This window comes from Leptonychotes weddellii, chromosome 13 (assembly GCF_054177405.1).
Source record: "Leptonychotes weddellii isolate Sample4059 chromosome 13, ASM5417740v2, whole genome shotgun sequence".
NCBI classification, from domain to species: domain Eukaryota; kingdom Metazoa; phylum Chordata; class Mammalia; order Carnivora; family Phocidae; genus Leptonychotes; species Leptonychotes weddellii.
Window position 1 is genome coordinate 59,120,249 of NC_138381.1, and position 19,166 is coordinate 59,139,414.

Sequence of the window (19,166 nt, forward strand, 5' to 3'; positions counted from 1 at the left end):
CAAAGCAAGAGGACAGAATAGGAAGACCCATTTCTGGACAGAGTTCCTTCTAGAAAGAAAGAGAAGGAAGGAGGTGAAAGAGGTCAAACGCTACACAGTGTTGACTTAGCTCTTCCAAACCCTGTTACACAGAGCCGAATTTCTAAGTCAGGGAAACTGAAAAGCCCCCACCCACAAAGGGACAGGGCTGTGGCCCGCACGGTATGAAGCAGCATCGGTGTTTATTCAAGACACGATAGTGAGGGAATCTGGTCGTGTTCCCTTTTCCCCGGAGAGGGTGCATCTTGACGGGTGATCCAGTAGAAATCTTTTAAACTCTGATAAGTTAAGTTCGCAGAAACCACTCCCTTCGCCTGGTCCCACGGCCAGGCCTGCGCGCCGAGACATGCTGGCTTGGGGCGCCCTCTGGTGGCAGCATGGAAAACCGCAGTCTGAGGCCCGGCGGGAGCTCACAGACCCAAGGACCCAGAGGCCCAGAACTGCCCAGGCCACTTAGCCTGTTGCCTTGGGTAGCTGTCTCTAGGCAGGTGGTCCAGCCCTTGGGGGCGAGGTGGCCCAATTACTCCTCAAGAAGATTCGGTTCCCGCTCTGTGGGTAGCCCGTTTTGCCAGGAGATTTCCAGGCTGTTCTGCCGGCCTCTCGGAGATGGAATTGGGCCTTTAGACTTCAGTGGAGAATAGGATGCTCTGTCTCTTGCTGTCTGGGGCAGGGATGGCCTCCAGCTGCAGGAAGTAGAGCAGCACCTGGACCTGCCAGGGCACAGCAGGGAGGAGGAAAGAGGAAAGCGGCTCAGAGGGGTGCTCACAGCTGCAGAGTATGCTGGTGACAATGAGCCTCTCCTGGCAAGAGATCTGAGTGTCCCTGAAGGAACACCAGGCCAGCCCTGAGAAGCCCCAGGAAGAGCAGTGGCCTGGGTCCTCCCATCCCCTCCCAGCTACATGGCCTCAGGCAAGTCCCTTTCTCTGCACCTCGCCCCCTCCCCTGCACAACTCGGGTGGGAACGACTGGCAGGACCCTGCGTGGGCCAGGCAGAGGCCACCTCTGTGAGGTCAGGCGGCGTGAGCTGGAGCCTGTCTCCTCATACCTGGGACATGACTTCCAGGGACCAGCTGTCCGTCATGGAGATGGGCTGGCTGGGGTTGGCAGGGAGCTTGCTCTCCTTCTCCGATGGCCGGAGCAGCGTGGGGCCGAAGACTGTGGCAAGGTTGTGCAGGGACATCTTGTTCACGGTCTCCTTTTCTGCCACCCTGCAGAGGGCCAAAGCAGAGGGTGCTACTGCGACATGGCCTTCAGGGTGGGGGTGAGACAAAGAGGCCAGACCACCCTGCAGCGCTTGGGGAACATGACAGTGGGCGCCACCCCTCTCTGCCTTGGGCTGGCTCCAAACACAGACACCCCACCCCCGGTTGTGCCGAAAGCAGACCCACCCCGCTTCTTCTGGGTTGCAGAGGCCTAGGCAAAGAGCACCTGACACTGGCAGGTGGCTGGGCCAGCTCTGGGCCATGACCTGCTGGGGAGAGAAAGCCCAGCCTGTGGCTGTAGCGGAAGGCATCTCTGCTCTTAAGTCTGTGGAACAGAGCGGGAGGGTGGCAAGGTCTCTAGGACCCAGGGCAGAAGAGTAACCACAGATAAGGAGTGGGGAAAGAGGGCGCCAGGAGCCATGGAGTGTGACAGGAGCCAGTGGGCCACAAGAGAACCCGCCTTGCGGCCTGGGGGTCCTGGAACCCTGGGCCCCTGAGGAAGAGTTGGGGTTACCTTTTCAGATGGTCCAGAAGGAAGAGGAAGGTCAGCAGGTTGGCCTCTGGGAGTGACAGCAGCAAGTTGAGCATGCAGCTCTCCTTTGCAACAGGGTCTGACAGAGCTGCGGGGGATTAGGAGGGGTGTTATTCTCAGGGTCACAGCCAAGCTGGAGGCCCCTCCTGGGGCCCGTGTCAGAGGGCACTGGACAGTCCAGGCCCATCACTGTCCTGACCCACAAGCATGGCCCCCAGTGCGACCCCAGGATGGGTGCCTTTTCTGCATCTCAAAGGGCTGAATGGCACCGCAGGGACCAGGGGCAGGAGAGCTGCCCTCCTGGCCGGCTTGGCCATTCCCACCTCCTGCCTGGAAGAGCCCAAGGCACGAGAAGCCAAGCATGGAAGGGAACATAAAGAGGGAGGGGCGGGAGTTTTCGGGGCCCTGGCAGCTCCCTCATCACCCTGTGTACCCGGGTGAGAGGAGCAGGGGGGGCACTCCAGTGAGGAGGAAGGAGCCTCTAGGACCCCACACCCCGGTGCGTCCACAGAGGCTGCTTTACCCTCTTGGGATACTTGGAGGGATGGGGACAATGGGAGGCCCTGTGGGATGGGCAGAGGCCTTCTAGGACCAGCGAGGTTCTCGGTCCCCCGCCACCGGCAAAGTTTGGGCGGAAACACGAACCGTGGTGGAGGGGGAGACCTCCCATGCTCACCGATGCCCTCGGCGAAGTTGGGGTAGAACTCGTCGGTGAAGAGGGGCTCCGGCAGCTCGCGGAAGTACAGCTTCAGCGTTCCGGCAATGGCGTTCACATCCATCTCGCTCATCATCACCGACACGTCCTTGTTATCTGGAAGGAGTGCGGGGATGGAGCACGGCCTACTCACGGGTCCCAAATAGGGCCCCGCTCTCCCTGCCTCAGCCTGGCACAGCCCACAGCAGGCAGATGGCTTTTGGGGTCCCTCCTTCCGGCAGCTGGCCTTCTTCCACGCATGCCGGTGGTTCTGACAGGGGAGGCGTCCTCCCTGCCGCTCCCTTGCCGGGAGCGCCACCGCAAGGGACTGAGGCCAGCGGCGGCCAGACACCGTGCCCAGGCAGGGACTGGGAGGCCCTGCTCTATAGCGACCACCTGGCTGCAGGCATCTTCTGGTAACATTAAGATATTGGGATTATCTGTTCCATTCTAGAGTTTCAAACAGTGCCTCTGGCCTCGTGGCCACTGGCCCTCGCTGTCACAGGCCAGGGAGGGAAGAGGATGCAGGCACCAAGTCCTGGTTCTGCCACCTTCCACTCCGAGAAGCCTCTGGGGTCTCCGTGTCCTCCTCTGGGGCCTGAGGCAGTTCCACCAACTTCTAAGAGTCAGACCACCCTGGCTCCCGGGCTTTGGTCTTCCACCCAGGGGAAGCAGGTCAAACCCCAGCGCGAGGTGGGGCGGCCCCGCAGAAGCCCCTGGTCCAACTCTGCGGGAGCCGTGCACACATGGTTCAGACAGGGGAACGAGCTTCTGCAGAACCTCCTCCCACCGCTCCCTCTTCTTTTCATTTAAAAAATAAAACAAGTGAAGGAAAGGTACGGAGCCTAATGTAGCCAGCACGTCCCACCGCTCCCTCTTCTTTTCATTTAAAAAATAAAACAAGTGAAGGAAAGGTACGGAGCCTAATATAGCCAGCACGAGCCGTGGGAGGCACACGGTCACCACGCCCACGCCCCCAGCCCGCGCTGCCCGGGCCGACACTCACTGACGTCAAAGGCCGCCTTCAACGCCTGGATGTCTGTGGCCACTCCAGACACGCGGTAGATGCCCACTTCCTCCATGCCCCGGCGCTCGATCTCCTCCACACACTGGCGCACGATGTAGGGCACCTTGGATCTCTCCCTCCTGCAGGGGAGGGGCAGTGTCTTCAGTGCCCGGCAGCCCTGGCTCAGGCCGCAGTGGGGCTGGACCCACCACCTGTCCGCACATCCGGACACCCGGAGGTGGGGGTGATGAAGGCCCCAGGGGTCGGGCTCCCGTGGACCCGTCCGCACCCTTTTCCTCTGCCGTGAGAGCTCACGATTACCACTGCTTACATCTTATTAGGGCCCTTTTCTTCCTTTTTAAAGATTTTATTTGGGGCGCGTGGGTGGCTCAGTCGTTAAGCATCTGCCTTCGGCTCAGGTCATGATCCCAGGGTCTTGGGATCGAGCCCCACATTAGGCTCCCTGCTCGGCGGGAAGCCTGCTTCTCCCTCTCCCGCTCCCCCTGCTTGTGTTCCCTCTCTCACTGTGTCTCTGTCAAATACATACATACATACATAAATAACTTAACACTTTTCGCTGTCTTAACAATGAATAATTCCAGTACCTCCACACAGGACCCTGGGGTAGGAATACTTCAAAAACAGGAGACATGCTGTTTGGAGGGTTTGCTCTAGCCTAGTTGAGCAACTGGATTCAGGAGCCCAGCAAAGCGTTCTCCCAAGTCACCCCCATCAGCAACACTTATGTGGGATAACCGCTGACACAGTCCTCTCTGCTCGGGCCCAGACCCATCCAGGGAGCTGTGGGCACAGCTGGGGTGCAGCTGGGGGCAGAGCGTGGTGTTTGGACACAATTAGGTGTCTGGGGAACATCTGATGTGGGCCCTTGCCTGGACAACCAGTGAGGTCAGGGGCCCAGCCAGATTCGAAATGTTGGAAGTAAATGGATTCTGGAAGGAAGCGGCCTGCGCCATTCCTGCGAACTGCTCTCAAACCAACATACAGACTTCTCCTGGCAACTGACCTGACCAAGGGGCTGGGGTGGCATCATTCCACAGGAACCCCAATCGGGACAGATTCTGAGTGAGGGAAGAAAACCCTGACCTTCCGCAGTTCCAATCGTGTGGGAGCCAGCCCGCCAGCCCGCCCGCACAGGAAGGGGGCAAGGACATTCCTAAGCTGACGGCGGCAAGTTTTGCAGTAAACACGGGAGGCAGCCAAGCACACAGAGCGCTCCAGGGGCCTGGGTGGGGGGCCTCGGAGGGGGCCTCGTGCTCAGAGGACCATGCACAGAGAGGGGAGACCCTCACCTGTTCTTTCCTTCAGAAACACCTGGGGGAGAGGGGGTGCCCACTGTGCCCGGAGATGAGAGACGCATGAGTCCACTCACTTGGTGACCACGGCAATCTTGACTCCAAAGACACCCGTCTGTTTTCGGGAAGGCATTCTCTTCAAGCTGAACTCCCTGCTGGTGAACTTGACTGAGAGTTTCACTTCAATCTGCAGGGGGAGGCAGGGGCACGGCCCTCTCACCCTTCTGGGACTCATAGTCCGAGTTCCCAGAGGCCCGGGGGGCTTGGCAAATCACTCCCCTCCCTGAGCAACTGGGTTAAGACCCCAGTGCAGAGCAGGTCCCTGGCCCAACTCAGCAAGAACCAGGAACGGTCAGTGTGATTTAAAGATTAGCTCTTGCAGGACACTGCCCCCAACCCTAATCCCCACTGCTTCTCTTTCTTAATAGTTAACAAGAGGAAAAGTACAGAAAATAACATAACAAAAAGCCATGGATTATCTATCAAATGTTAACATTTTGTCACCTATGCCCAGACCTTTTCTGGTAATAGTTTTGGTTGTTTGTTTCTTTTTTAAAGGTCTAAATCCTTCTGGGACCCTGAAAACGAATCAGGGTCTCCGTTTCTACAGGCAGACACCAGGGTCAAGGTCCTGCCTGTCTTGTTCAAGGAGGGATGCTCAGCGCCTGGCCGGGGACTGCACTCCAGCCACCAAATGGGATTCTTTCCTGCCCGCAGTGACCTGGCTTTGCAGCGCTTCTCCCTCCTTCAGCCACACCCCACCTCAGACACTGGCTCAGGCTTAGCCTCCTTCTGATTGCTTTGGAAGGAATTGGGGCCACCCTAATCTTGTGGGAAAAGTAGGCACCAACATACCCCATTCATGGTGATCACGGTCCGCTGCCAGTCTCTGTCCTGCAGGGCCTGGGGGTCCAGCTGAAAGCAAGCAGTTATGATCAGCAGGTGCCTGGGGTCTGCACAGAGACCCTGCCAGGCAGCAGCCCAAGCCTGTGACTTCTCCACACCTAAGTCAGAATTAGAGCTGGACCTCTGCCGGCACTTTTATCTAGAGGCCAAGAAGGGTCCCGAAAGAGAACTTGCTAGAAAACCCCTGGAACTGAGAGCCCTCCTACTCCCAGATCTGTGCTTCACGGGTCCCAGGCTCATGGCTCGGGGCCCCGTTCCTCCCTCTGTCCCTTCCCGCTGGGACTTCAAGTCCATGCTGGTGGCCATCTTGCTCCCCCTCACCAACCATCTCAGGCACTATGTGCAGCGCAGGGAGGCTGAGCAGTCGGCTTACATATTTTGGGAAACCCAACTTCAGCAGCAACTTTCAGAGGGCGTGCCAATGAAGAGTTTGGGACAGTTTTCCCCCTGAGCGTGCTACGTGGTTTAGCTGTAGGAGCCCATGCAGGAGGGGTCTCCAGTCCAGGCCAGTCCTATGTTTCAGAGTCAGGCCCAGAAGGACCCAGAGCCCAGCTCCAAATCACACAGCGAGTGACGGGGGCTGGAGGGCCCTCTGCAGCCCCTCTGGCTTTCACCCCACTGAGCACTGTCTGAGCGCTGGCCCGCGGGACCATGCTGCTTAACAGTCCTCAGACCTTCGTGGTCAGGCCAAGGGCCCCCATCTATGAGGGCTCCATCTCCCTCTGTTTTGGGGAGCACACATTCCACACCAGTGGTCGGGCTGGACAAATGAGCACCTGGGAAGATCTTGTTTAAAAACAGCTCCCAGGGTTCTACCCCAGAGTTGCACCAGCAGCTCGGGGGGGGGGGCGGGGGGGGGAATCTTGGATTCACCTAACTAGAAACCTCCCCACGGGATTCTCATATAAAGCCAGGTTAGGGAACCACCGTCTGACACCATATAACCTGGTGCTCCTCATGCAGGGCCTTGCAGATTTCATCACTTGCTTAGCGCGATGGTTCATGTCTGCGACTAGACAAACCACTTGAGGGGGGTCTGCGCCTCTCAATTTCTGCACACACAAACTTGTGCATGTGCGTGCGCATGCACACACACACACACACACACACAATGGTACTGAGCACAGCTCCAGGTGTAGAGGGGTGCTCAGGACAGGTGTCCCATGGCTATTCACTGCAAGAGACCCAAGAGCTGAGAGCCACGTGGGCCTTGTGCAGGAGAGGAAAGAAGGTCCAGCGGCCGCTACCCTTCAGGTGTGTGCAACCTGAGCCTCTCTCCCTACACTGCTTGGCATGGAGGCTCAGCAGAGGCACTCCTGGTGGGGACGGGGGGGGAGCAGGGGGGACATCACTTCCCCTTCAAGGGCCTCCTAACATCCCCAAAGATTTGAAATGTACAGACAGAACAACACAGAAAAACAAAGGGTGGCAGAGCATCTCCCTCCTGAGGCTGTACGGTCCCAGGTTCTCATTCCTCATCTGTCCCAGGAGGTTCTTAGGGGCCAGACTCCTGGGCCACAGGGACCCCACCCTGAGGGGCAGGGCCTGTGAGCAGGGACCAGGCAGTCACAAACCACTCAGAAAAGGAAACCTCCCAACTGGTGCTTCCCTGCGAGAGCGAGTCCCAGGCATCCAGCTAGGGGAACAGCCTCTTCCAGGGGTGGCAGGAGCGGGATGATGCCGGGGCCCCACACTCTCAACCAGACCAGCTGTGGTGGGAAGAGGTAAGGGGGGGTGCACTGCCAGCCTATCATCCCCAACTCCTGTGTCCTGGCTGTCTAGGAAGGAAGGGGACAGACACCGTTCCTCCTGCTCCTAAGGAAAGGGAGAGCTTCCTTGCCACTGGGAGTTTTCTTTAAAGGGAGACACAGAAGCAGCTTCAGCAGGAGACCCCCTTCACTTTCCCTCCCAGGAATGGTAATCACTGGGCCCCCCTCTCTCGATGCAGCCGATAAGCAGAGCGATGAAGCAGCACATCCAGGGGACCCTGCCCCAACGTGGCCCACCCGGGAAACCGTGGCATACCCGTCTGCCCACCTTGCCCTTGCACACGAGGTTTCGGATGTGGGTCCACAGGGCGGTACCCCGAGCACACAAGTGTTTTTCGGCCAAGGCCAGCCGGCTCCGGCCCGCCCGGCTGGGATGGAAGTACCGTAGGAGGCACTGCATGGCGGCGGGGGCAAACGGCGTCTCTCGCATCCTTGGCCCTGCTCTTCTGAGAGGCCAATGTGGCTAGATAGGAGCGTGTGTGGACAGGCGCGCAGATGGACAGGAGAGTGACAAGCTCCCGGCCTCTACTGCCTTTTGACCACGCTTCTCGGGAAGCCCCACCCCTGCAGCCTGGCTCGCCAAGGTCAAAGTTTCCGTTCGCCCCTGGATTCTCCTTTTTTGTGTGTGTTTGGAAAATACAGCCCAGTCCCCCACCAGCAGCCTATCGGTTACGGGAACTCCAACGAGTCAGTTTTCTCTAAAGCCCAGAAAAGCCAAGTTTCCTTCTTAAGTGGCTGGTTTCCTGTAGGCTCATTTGGAAACACTGAGTAACACGTGTCTGCCTGGCCAGCCTGCCTCATTGGCTGGACATGCTCTAGGGACACCCCCCCCACCCCCAAGCCTGTATCACCCCAGCCAGTGACACCAGTAATAGCACGCAACTGTCCTGACTGGATTCAGAGCAGACACCCCGCGGCCCCCCTGGAGCACAGCCAGCCCAGGGGAGGGGGTTCAGTGCCATTGATGTCCAGCCCCATTGTCACCTGGCCCCAGAGGCTGTGGCACGAGCTGGCCTCCAGAGCGCAGACCTGGGCCACAGTGCTGCCGGGTGGCTCCTCAACCCAGCCCCCAGGACTCGTGGCATTTCCAGTGGGAAAGACTGGCCCTGGGCTGGCTCGGCTCCCAAGAACAGAGTGTGCCGAGCAGAGCGGAAGCAGCACGAAGAATAACACGATGATGAGGCCCGAGGCTCGGTGCAGTCTGGCCCCGAATGACATTCAAGGCTCGCACGCGCTCTCAAAAGTGTGGCTATTTAAAGGACCAGAGAAGTAAACAAGCCGGGACTGGGATTTGGAAAAATAGATGACTGAGCACAGAGGACCAGGAAATGGGGCTCCAGACGCCTATGGGGGCCCCTTGGGGTCTCAAGGTCTCGGCAAGGAATGTGGCTGCTGCTGGGGGATGGGGGACGGGGGCTGGGGACTGGGCGGGATGGGGGGGGGTGTCTGCTCACCCCCAGTGTTCTCTGGAGGAAGGGCTGGTTTCCAGCCTGTCTCCCTGGGGTTGGGCGAGGTGGGGGAACAATGGTGGGTGGTGGGGCTGGTGGATGGTTGCCCCCATATGCCCGGGTGGCTCTGCTGAGGACCAGGCGCTGCCCTCAGCCCGAGAGGCAGGACTAAACTGTCCAAAGGAGGCAATGCCCGTTCCCTCTGTGCCCACCAACACGGCCCAGGAAGGCCCAGCAGGGCTTGCCCAGGGCTCCTCGCCCAGCTTCCCATGTGTGCACTGTAACCTACTCCCTGGAATGGGTCTTCTGAGAGACGCCCGGGGAAATCTCCCCAGGAGGGAATTCTGGTCTCTCGTTTCTGCTCTTGCTACAATCTGTTCTCTGGAGCTCTAGCGTCCACATCTTTAATTCTTTGCTGCCCTTCTCTGATCCCCACCAGGCTCCAGCATCACTTAAATGGATAAAGGAACACCGCCTAGGACATCCAAGATGGTAACAAGTGTTGGTGAGGCTGTGGAGAAATGGGAGCCCTCAGACACGGCCGCTGGGGATAGGAAATACTGCAGCCATTCTGGAAAAGTAGGGCAGTTCCTCCCAGAGCTAAACTTGGCTGCCCTACACAGCAACTCCACCCCCAGGTCTCCACACGGGAAGAATGAAAACATCCATTCACACCAAGACTTGTGTGCACACGTTCACAGCAGTGTTAACCGTAAAAGCCCCGAGCTGGAAACCCAAGTGTCCACCAACTGGTGAGTGGATAAACAGAATGTGGTGAATGGATATGTACGATGGAATATGACTCAGCCATAACCGACACTTGCTACGATGTGGGTGACCCTCACAAACGTGCTAAGTGTTAGAAGCCTGTCACGAAAGACTGCATAATATAGAATGATTCCATTCACATGAAATATGCAGAATGGGCAAATCTGCAGACACAAAAGCAGATCAGCCTGGGTCTGGGCGTAAGAACAGCGGGCGATTATAAATGGGAATGATGAAATTGTTTTGGGGGATGGAAATATTCTAAAATTGGATTGTTAGAGTTATACAACTGTGTAAATTTACTAAAGAATGATTGAATTGTATACTTAAGATGGAGGCACTGTCTGACAAGCCAATTGAAGAAAAAAAGATATAGGGTCCCAAACTGGACCGCAACAGAGCAAGGAAGGCCCAGGTCCCACGGTCACACTTTCTTCACGGTGACAGAGGTACGCTTCTTTGGGGCAAATCCTGGGGAATCTGGACAAGAAGGATTTGCTCACGTGCTTTTACATGTTCATAACTTTTAGAGACTAATATCTTCCTCATATGTTTATTAAACACAATCATCACTCATTTTATGTGGCTGGTACAAGAGACCCTTTGGACCTCTCCAAGATAGTTTTAGAGGTGACATGGTTTCTCCCCTTGCTCGTTTACCCGAAACACGGGCTGTGTCTCATTCGTCTCTGAGCACCCCCACCCCCCCACCCAGGCACCCAGGCAGGCATCCCTCCCCACCAACGAAGGACGCCCTGGCACAGTGAGCGGCTGTGTGGATGGAATGGGCATGGTCCTGAGATAATCCCTGGTGATAAAAAGCTGGGTCTCTCAGTACCTTTCTAACACTTATCTGCTGTCCCCAACCACCTGCTTGAAAACCACATCTTCCCAAACCCCATCCCCTGCCTGTCTGACCACAGATCTTATTCTTATTTTGGTTGATGTCTGCTTCCTGTACCGGCCCCAAGGACAGAGCTTTTGTCTATTGCATTCGCTGTGGTACCTCCGTGCCAAGATATGTGTATACAGGATATACAACGTAAGCATCTTCAATACACACGCATTGCCTCGCCTACCGGCACAGACTGAGCATTTAGTCACTGGGGATTGCCGAGAGCCAGACATCTGCCCTCTTCCAGGTGAGGGTGCTGAGGCTCCCGAAGGCAGCTTCCCCACCACGCCGCACGGTGCAGGGACTGACTGTCCCTCTGGTGGTGGGGGATTTGAGGAAGGGGGCAAGTCGCTGAGTCTGGGCTCCCATGTCCATCCCTGCACCCTGTGGACATGCTAACTCTTTAAAAATTGGTGGTAAAATATATATATAACATAAAATTAACCATTTTTAAGTGCACAATTCTGTAGCATTACGTACATCCCCAATGTTGTGCAATCACCACCACCACCTACCTCCAAAACTTCTTCATCATCCCAAACACCGTCCCCTTGAAGCAATAACTCCCCATCCCCACCCTCCTCCCAGCCCCCAGGAACCCCTGTTCTACTCTCAGTCCCTAGGAATTCCCCAGTCCTAGGTTCCTCCTGTAAGTGGAACCATAGATCACTCACCCTTTTGTGTCTGGCTTATTTCACTTAGTACAATGTCCTCACAGTCCATCCATGTAGCGTGTATCTGAATGTCCTTCCTCTGTAATGGCTGCATAGTATTTCTCTGTATGGATATACCACACTTGGTTTATGGACCCACCCATCCAAAGACGGACACTTTGGCTTCCTTCCAGTTTCGGGGTGTCATGCACGTGCAAGTGCTGGTGGCACCTCCACGTTCATACAGCTGCTGTGGGGCACTTGTGGGCGAATGAGGAGACTGCCCGCGAGTGGGCAGACATCACAGCGGGGTCTTGGTGAGGGCTGGAGCATGGGTGTCAGGGCACCCCTAGAAGTTGGGTGGACCTGTCGGGTCTGTATCCAGCCAGGTTTCCACGCATGAGGCAAGCAACCCAGGCTGGCAGAGTTTGGGAAACCACATACGACCACCCCAAGCATCAGCTTCGAATAAAGCAAGGGTCAAACCAGGAGCCTGAGGCCCCAACCTCATCCAAGACTCACAAAAAAATGTTAGAAAGAAAAAACAAACAGCAACTCGGATGATCCCACTGGAATGAATTGTAAGCCCAGCTGGACTCTCAAAACATCAGGAGAAATGGAAGAAGACAGAATTCTAGGATTTGATATTAAGTTAATCACTGAGATGAAACAGGGTGGAGGGGGTTTAGCAACATAGAAAATTTGCAAACAGAGGAGAGCAGGGAAAGATGGAAGGAAGGACTTCTTAATAACTGCAAGGCTCCAATTTCCCTGGGCTTTGATGAATCTGGTGATTATCCCTGGATGCTGGTCCCAGCCCCTGGCCTCGGATGTGCTGGAGCACTCGGGCAGAGCCTGCAGGCCCCCATCCCACCCCCGCAGCACCCGGTCAGGCTACTCTGGCCAGCCTTCCAGCTCTGTCACAACAGGTACATTCCCATCACTCCTGTGCTCCTGCTCTGCTCACAGCATAGGATGTCTGACATCTCCATTTGGGAAAATCCTTCCCCTGAAGCCCCAGACCCAGTGATCCCAACTCTGTGAAGACTTCTCTGTCCCCTGACTCCCCCCAAATAACTGTGCCATCCCAGCCACACAGCCACCCCAGGTCATGGCCTGCTCTGGCTCTCGGCACATCTGCAGCATTCCTTCCTTCCTGAGACTCTGCACTCTGTGAAACATAGGGGCAGATTTCTTGTTCTCGGGGTCCCTGGTGCCTGGCATGTAGGAGGCCCTTGATCACTAGGGTGGCACCCTGGGCTCTTGGTGTCTGGTGATGGACAGGGATGGCTTTGCTTGCTCAGACTCAGAGCTGGCTCAGAGAAGACTCCCAGTGGGGCCCTGTGCACCTGTCTGCACGTAAGGGCTCAGGTTTGCGAGTCTATGACTCTTTCTTGGACAGCCGGCGCCCCCAGGGCCGCATCCCTGTTATACACTATGTCCTTCTGCCTTTCTGTCTGGTATGGCCTGATGCTCTGAACAAACCAACTCACTCATCCTGCGTTTGGGAGGGGGAGCCCTCCATCCACCTCTCACGGAGATTCCATCGTTGAGGAGGGGAAATGGGGATCTGGCTAGTCATCTGAAGAGCAAAGGCTGAAACCTGAGACTCAGACTGGTGGTTTCTGAACCCTTAGCTCATCAGTACCATGCAGAGGAGTGAAGACAGACCGATCTAGCCCCAGGAAATTGGGACCCAGCTCCCCACATGACTCTGACGCCTTCTGCCCAGGCAGGTGTGTGAGCAGCTTTGCTGGAGACTTTATTTCCATCCCTGGCCCCTCAGAGGGGCCTCCCCGGCCTCTGCCCTCCTGGTCAGCTGTGGACTTCTCCCTGGCCCCCCATAGACACTCCTGGGGTGCTGCACCTTCCCCACCTCACAGGAAGGGCTTTACACTCAGCTTATGAGTCAATGTACATATTGGGTTGGGGGGTGGGAAGCACTTGGCGGAGGGAGGAAGGCCATGCTATTCCCACCCCCCCACCCTGACCCCAGCAACAGGACGGGCAGGGCTCTATGTCCCTCCCACATGGCATACTTGGAAGGGGCCTGATATTGTTGGGAAAAGCCCCCACTCAGAGTCATGGACTCCCTCCCTTAGGTGTGCTCCAGTGTCGGCGGGGGGGTGTTGGGGGAGGCGGAAGGAGGCCTGGCTGGGGCCACAGGGGGCCATCACCGCTCCTCCTCTGACTTCCTGCCTTCTTGATCCTGGGGATGCCGGCTCATAAACAGGCCCCACCGGGAATGGGGGTCTCCAGGGGCAGGGCCAGCCACTGCCTACTCTGTGTGAGTCACAAACGGACCTTGTGTCATGCTGGGATTCCTTCCTGGCTAATGATGGCTCAGGGGCCAGGCTTCCCACTCACTCAGCTCTTCCATGGAAGCAGACCCGGACGACGGGGTGGAACCAGAGTCCGCCTTCTCCACCAACAGTAACGATACTGAGTAATATAGCAGCAGTGGCCACTGAAGACCCCCGCGCCCGGCTCTGTGGCCCCTGGCCCCAGTTTACATGTGAGGAAATACGTTTATCCAGGCAGTGACGACTTGCCCCAACTCACAGGAGGTGCACTGGGGCTGAGGGAGTGGACAGAGGGTCTCCCTTGGGCCACACCAGTCAGGCTCCTCTGAGTTGTTTTCCAGCCAAAACTCGTTCTTGGGAATGTCCCCAAGCGCCCAATTTTAGCAAGAACCACCCCGATATCTTTGATAGCTGATTACCTTTGACAAGCGACCAGACTCCTCGCTCCCCACCACCCCTGGGTGATGTCTGATTGCCCCAGCCTGCTTTCAGCAAGGAACCCATTAGGTTGGTTTAGCCAGAATCCCCCTTTATCCCTGATGTTTCCCTTTAGTAACTTCCAACTGATGACCCCCACACCCCGCTCCTTGGCTATAAATTCCCTCTCTCATTGTCATATTCAGAGTTGGGCTCCATCTCTCTCCCCTGCTGCAAAACCCCACTGCAGTGGTCCCTATACCTGTATCCAGCTGAATATAGTCAACCTTGATGTTCTAACAAGGTCATGTACAATTTCTTTTTTTTTTAATTTTTTTATTTTATTTTATTTTTTTAAAGATTTTATTTATTTATTTGACAGAGAGAGACACAGCGAGAGAGGGAATACAAGCAGGGGGAATAGGAGAGGGAGAAGCAGGCTTCCCGCAGAGCAGGCAGCCCAATGCGGGGCTCGATCCCAGGACCCTGGGATCATGACCTGAGCCGAAGGCAGACGCTTAACGACTGAGCCACCCAGGCGCCCCTCTTTTTTTTTTTAATGGAGTCCATGTCCTCCACTCCTGTCCTATCTTGTCCTACTGGAAGGAACAGGAAGGGAGAGTGTTTGCTGAGGAGCACCCCTCAGAGCGCCTGCATGGGGAAATGCAGACTGGGGTCAGAGGGCAGAAAGGGGCAGAGAACAGCTAAAGCTCAGAGATGCCCAAGCCAGCCCCCACGACCCCACTGCTCTCCTCTTCCCCGGGACAGGGCAGGGTGCTCACCTGGCACCCCCGGTGTGTCTAAGAGCACAGGCTGTGCTCATAAAGGAATATTTTGTTCATGTCCAGTAGTATCATGGCAAAGGGTTTCCAGAGAAGGCTCGACAGAATGAAAGAAGAGGATGAGTATCCTTTCTTTTCTCTTTTCCACTGAGACGCCCAGTTATCCAGTGACAGTGCTCAGAGGCCCTGGTTCAAATCTTACCACCCCAGAACTCTAGCATTGGAGGATTTGGATGAGTCGAGTCAAAGGTCGGTGGAATCTGAGCCTCCCTTAGTCTTGTGTGATGGACTGAAAAAAGGAGCCGGACACCCAGTCCGTGTGCATCCTTAGCTTGCCTTGGGGCTCTCTGCAAGACGGGGCGGGGGGGGTGGTCAGGGCATGAGTGTGTGGGAGGGACGCTGGGGCTGGGGACAGATGCAAATGTGGAGGGGGGGGGAGCAAAGGGAACACATTAGTTGTTGAGCAGCAGAGCAGAGCCTGAAACCTCAAAGGGCCCGAGCTGTGACTGTTGCCCACTAGGTGCCAAAACATGTCAGTCCTCAAAGATGTCCAGCACCAGCTGCTCACAGAACAGCAAAAGCTGGGAAACCCCTTAGTGTCCATCAAGAGCAGAAGAGCCCCTTGATATGGCTGACTCAATCCATGGGATTCTCTATCAAGCCAAGAAAGTGAACGGAATCTATGTGGACATATGGGGTTGGATCTCAAGGACACTGGGGCGTCAACGCACATGGGCTGCAGAGTGGTGAGTGTCCGCACTGAGCATGCGAGCCACCCCCAGACGCCACCCCAACTTCGCAGTGGGCACACGCATCTGTCAAGGTGGGGCCCATGCCCAGCTCATGGCTGGGGAAGGGACCTGGCTTGTCAAAGATCCCTGGATAGGACCCCGAAAGTGGAATAGCTGAAAAGCACTGGCTTGCATTTCTGTTTCTTCTATCCAGAAGCCCTTTGCTACCGAGACCGCTACAACTGGCTCAATGGTGTACCAGGCTGATGGGGAGCAAGGAGGAACCATCCCCTTCTCCCTCAGCATCTAAGCCACAGGTAGGACCCAGGTCCAGGACATCTACCGGGTGGCCCTGGACCAGCAGCTGGCCCTCAAAGAAGACCATGCCCATTGACAGAGGATTTCAACCACCTTCATTTCTACCTCAGTCCGCACTTCCTCATTGACTACGTTCTTCTTTCCAGCTTATCTCTTAACTCAGGCAAAAGACCCTGCGGGCAAAGCAACCCGTGATGAGAACCGAAGCTATCCCCTCAAGCAGTAAGGACTGCCTGGAATTCGGCAAGACCCCACGTGACTGACCCCAAGACAATGCTCCACCTGACCTTCACTGCCCACCTGCCGGCACCCACCAACCTTTGTCCCACACTTTCCTTCTATAAACCTGCAAGTATTTTTAGCACTTTGGAGACCGTCTTTGAGACGCTAGCCTGCTGTCTTCCTGGTGGTGGCCTCGCTGAAGTAAATCTCTTTCTTGTCTCACCATCTCTCGTCTCTCTGCCTTCAGATTTTATCAGCGGTGAGTAGCTGAAGTCTGTTTGGGAACCCCCTGCACCCCAGTTATACCATCTGAGAGAGGGGCCAATAATCCTGCTTTCCCTGTGTCAGATAAGGCTGCCCCACTGATCCCCAATGTGCATCCCAAACCTTAGTGGACTCACTGGAGTGTTGCCCCAGGCTGGTCCTACCCCTGACTTCAGTAGAATCCAGCCCCAGGTCCTGTCTGTGGGGGCGGCTGAGGCCCTGGGCCTGCTCTCCTGGGAAGGTGCGGGGTATGGGGTGGTGTTTGCTGGAAGGCAGGTCGGGGAGGGCAGGAATAAGGCAGTCAGAGGAGCATTTTTGCTTTTAGACCTGGTCTCAAGGTACAGGGTGGGAGGGGTCCCTGGAGGCCCTGAGCCACTGAATTCCCTAATAAGCTTCCAGGGTGGGAAATTAGGCAGCCGTGAAAACCTGGGGAACCAGAACCTGAGAACCTGGTGAAACAGAGAGGGGGTCTGGAGCCCCCGCTAAGTGAGGACTTGCTCCTCTGAAGGATGAGCATGTGCCCCCCCCCACCCCCGGAAGACGAAATTACTCAGGGGTGAGTCACCCTCCCTCTCCTTCATCCCTGCTGCTCAGTATTTCAGCACAAAAGGATTTTACTTCCTGCCCTCAGAGAAGGGAGGTGGGGCTTCATGGAGAGCCCCCTTCTCCCACAGACACCTGGAATGCCCAGCCCACTCCTGCTGGGGGCTTTACCAGAGGGTCCGAGGCTCCGAGAGGAGTGGGAGCAGTCAGTGCCCACCCCCAAGGCAGGGCAGGGAGGAACCTGCTCGGCTGGGTCTGGTAAGAGGCCCGTAAGGAACATGGATATCAGGGCTTCCCCCCAATGGGGCACAGAACTGCACAGGTGAGCCACAGGAAACACAAGGCCATGGAGAAACTGAGGCCCCTGCTGTGAGAACAAGCCAAACTGAACTTCTTTTGGGGACAAGATGGGTATAACAGACACTCAAACACAGAGAGGGGCAGGAAAGGACCTGTGAGGGTCCCTTTGGAAGTCCAGGGGCACCTGCCCCCAATCCCTGGAGCCAGGCCATCTCCGTGTCCCAGAAGGTCAACTGGGGAAAGAACTGGGAACATCCGGAGGAGGGTGTGGGCAGGTCCAGGGGCAGGTATATGAGGGGGGGCAGAGGGGCTCTACAGGGGGCAGAGGAGGGTGGTGGCCTTACCTGGACCTGGCCCTTCCCCATGATCCTGTCTGTGCTCTCGCCATCCTCCTTGGTGATCTTCGTTTTGTTGTAACACTTTTCATAGCACAGTATCCTCAAGGTCTGGGAGCCTTCCAGCTCGATCTCAAATTCCTGAAGTCCCAAGAAAGAAGGAAAGTCTCTCACTAGCAGACAGGTCCAATGGCTTCCTTGGTGCCCCAGGAGGACCCATGCCTTGAGACCCTCTCCGCTTTAGTCCTGCGACAAAGACCCTCAGAAGTTACTTCCCTGTGAGCACCCCACTATGGCCCAGTCTGGATGCTTCTGGAAGCTCTGAATGCCTCTAACACCTAATCCAAACTCCCTAAGCCAGAATGTCAAAGGACAGTCCCCGCACCACCTACATCAGAAGCTCAGGGGTGCTGGTTACAAGTGCAGATGTTCTATGGACTTCGGGTGATAATGATGTGTCAGTGCAGGATCACCGATTAGTGGGGGAGGCTGTGCATGTTTGGGGACAGTGGGTATGTGGGACATCTCTGTCCTTTCTGCTCTGGACCTAAAGCTGCTCTAAAAAGTCAGTCTATTTGAAAGGGGAAAAAAAAAATCGACCCAGGGAGGTGATACAGGAGAGAGGAAAGAACTGTTCTTGTAGGCTTCCGAGTTGCCTGCTGTGGGATGTGCGGTGATAACTTCCTCCCCCATCGCCCCAGGATATCTTCGGTAAATTCTGCATTTCACACCAGTGCTGTCGCAGGCACAGGTTTGTGGTGGGGAAATGGGAAGAGGGTGACGGAAAAGAAAAAAGGAGAGATTTCTGAGCCTGCATCGGGGTGGGGAGGGCGCATATGCCAGGAATATGCAACACTCTTGGACGATCCAGATGCACACGCAGGCCAGCCACCAGGTGACCCGCTGGTCTGGAACCCTCCATGCCTTGGTTCCTTGAGCCTCCGCTGCCGGCCCTCACCTGAACCCTTTGTGCTGTGTCCAGGACCCCTCCCTCACTGCCCCTGTCAGTCACGGCCCTCTTGCTCCCTGCAAAGCCTTTGGTGGCTCCATCTGGCTGTGCTGCTCCCTTGCCGTGGCAGCCCCCACCCTTTCTGCAGGGACGCCCAGGGCTATCATGCCCGGGCAATCCTATGGGCTCCCCGTGCCCCAGTCCTACTAAGGCATTGAGTCTGATGATCAGAGTAGGGCACACCAAGAAAGGAGAGCTGGGGGCTCACGAGCCACATGACCCGAGGTGGACCAGGCAGCCAGGTGGGACTTAGCTGCTGCTTCTGCAGGGGGGATGGGAGGTATGCCCCCACCCATATCTTCAAGCATGAGGCCTTTGAGGGCCACAGCTGCTCCAGAGACTGGGAAATGGCATTCTCACGGATGTGGCGACTTAATCAGTAATCATTCCCATACTCCCAAAGGCTCAAGGCAAGATGGTAAGCGAGTTAACAGCTCTCCAAGGTGAAGGAGAACAGAGCAGCAAACTATACAAACCCAATACCGGGAGACAGGCAAATCAGGTCCCTACCCCAGCGACAGCTGGCAGAGCCCCAGGCTTCCAGAAACCAAGAGGATCACAGGGCTCATTCCAACTTCCAAGGAAAAACGCCTTGGAAACTTACCAAGTAAACACTAAGCAATAACAAAGGCAGCACAAAAAGCCCTTTTAAGTTCGTTTTCCAAAAGCTTCTCCAGCAAAATAAGCTGTTTCTTTGTAACGGGGGGGGGGGGGGGG

General features: G+C 56.2%; 1 protein-coding gene across 1 annotated transcript in view; it reads right to left on the minus strand.

Annotated features, from left to right (window-relative positions):
• Positions 1 to 204: 204 nt before the first annotated feature.
• Positions 205 to 19,166, minus strand: part of BCR (BCR activator of RhoGEF and GTPase) — a 118,987-nt gene continuing 100,025 nt past the window's right edge. Inside the window, exons 16-23 of the mRNA XM_081801738.1 lie at positions 17,450 to 17,581; positions 5,642 to 5,701; positions 4,864 to 4,973; positions 3,474 to 3,613; positions 2,450 to 2,584; positions 1,756 to 1,861; positions 1,085 to 1,247; positions 205 to 749 (exon numbers count right to left, since the gene is read on the minus strand). Of these exons, the coding sequence (XP_081657864.1) occupies positions 660 to 749; positions 1,085 to 1,247; positions 1,756 to 1,861; positions 2,450 to 2,584; positions 3,474 to 3,613; positions 4,864 to 4,973; positions 5,642 to 5,701; positions 17,450 to 17,581 (936 nt within the window). The 3' untranslated portion in view covers positions 205 to 659. The remainder of the gene's footprint in view (positions 750 to 1,084; positions 1,248 to 1,755; positions 1,862 to 2,449; positions 2,585 to 3,473; positions 3,614 to 4,863; positions 4,974 to 5,641; positions 5,702 to 17,449; positions 17,582 to 19,166) is intronic.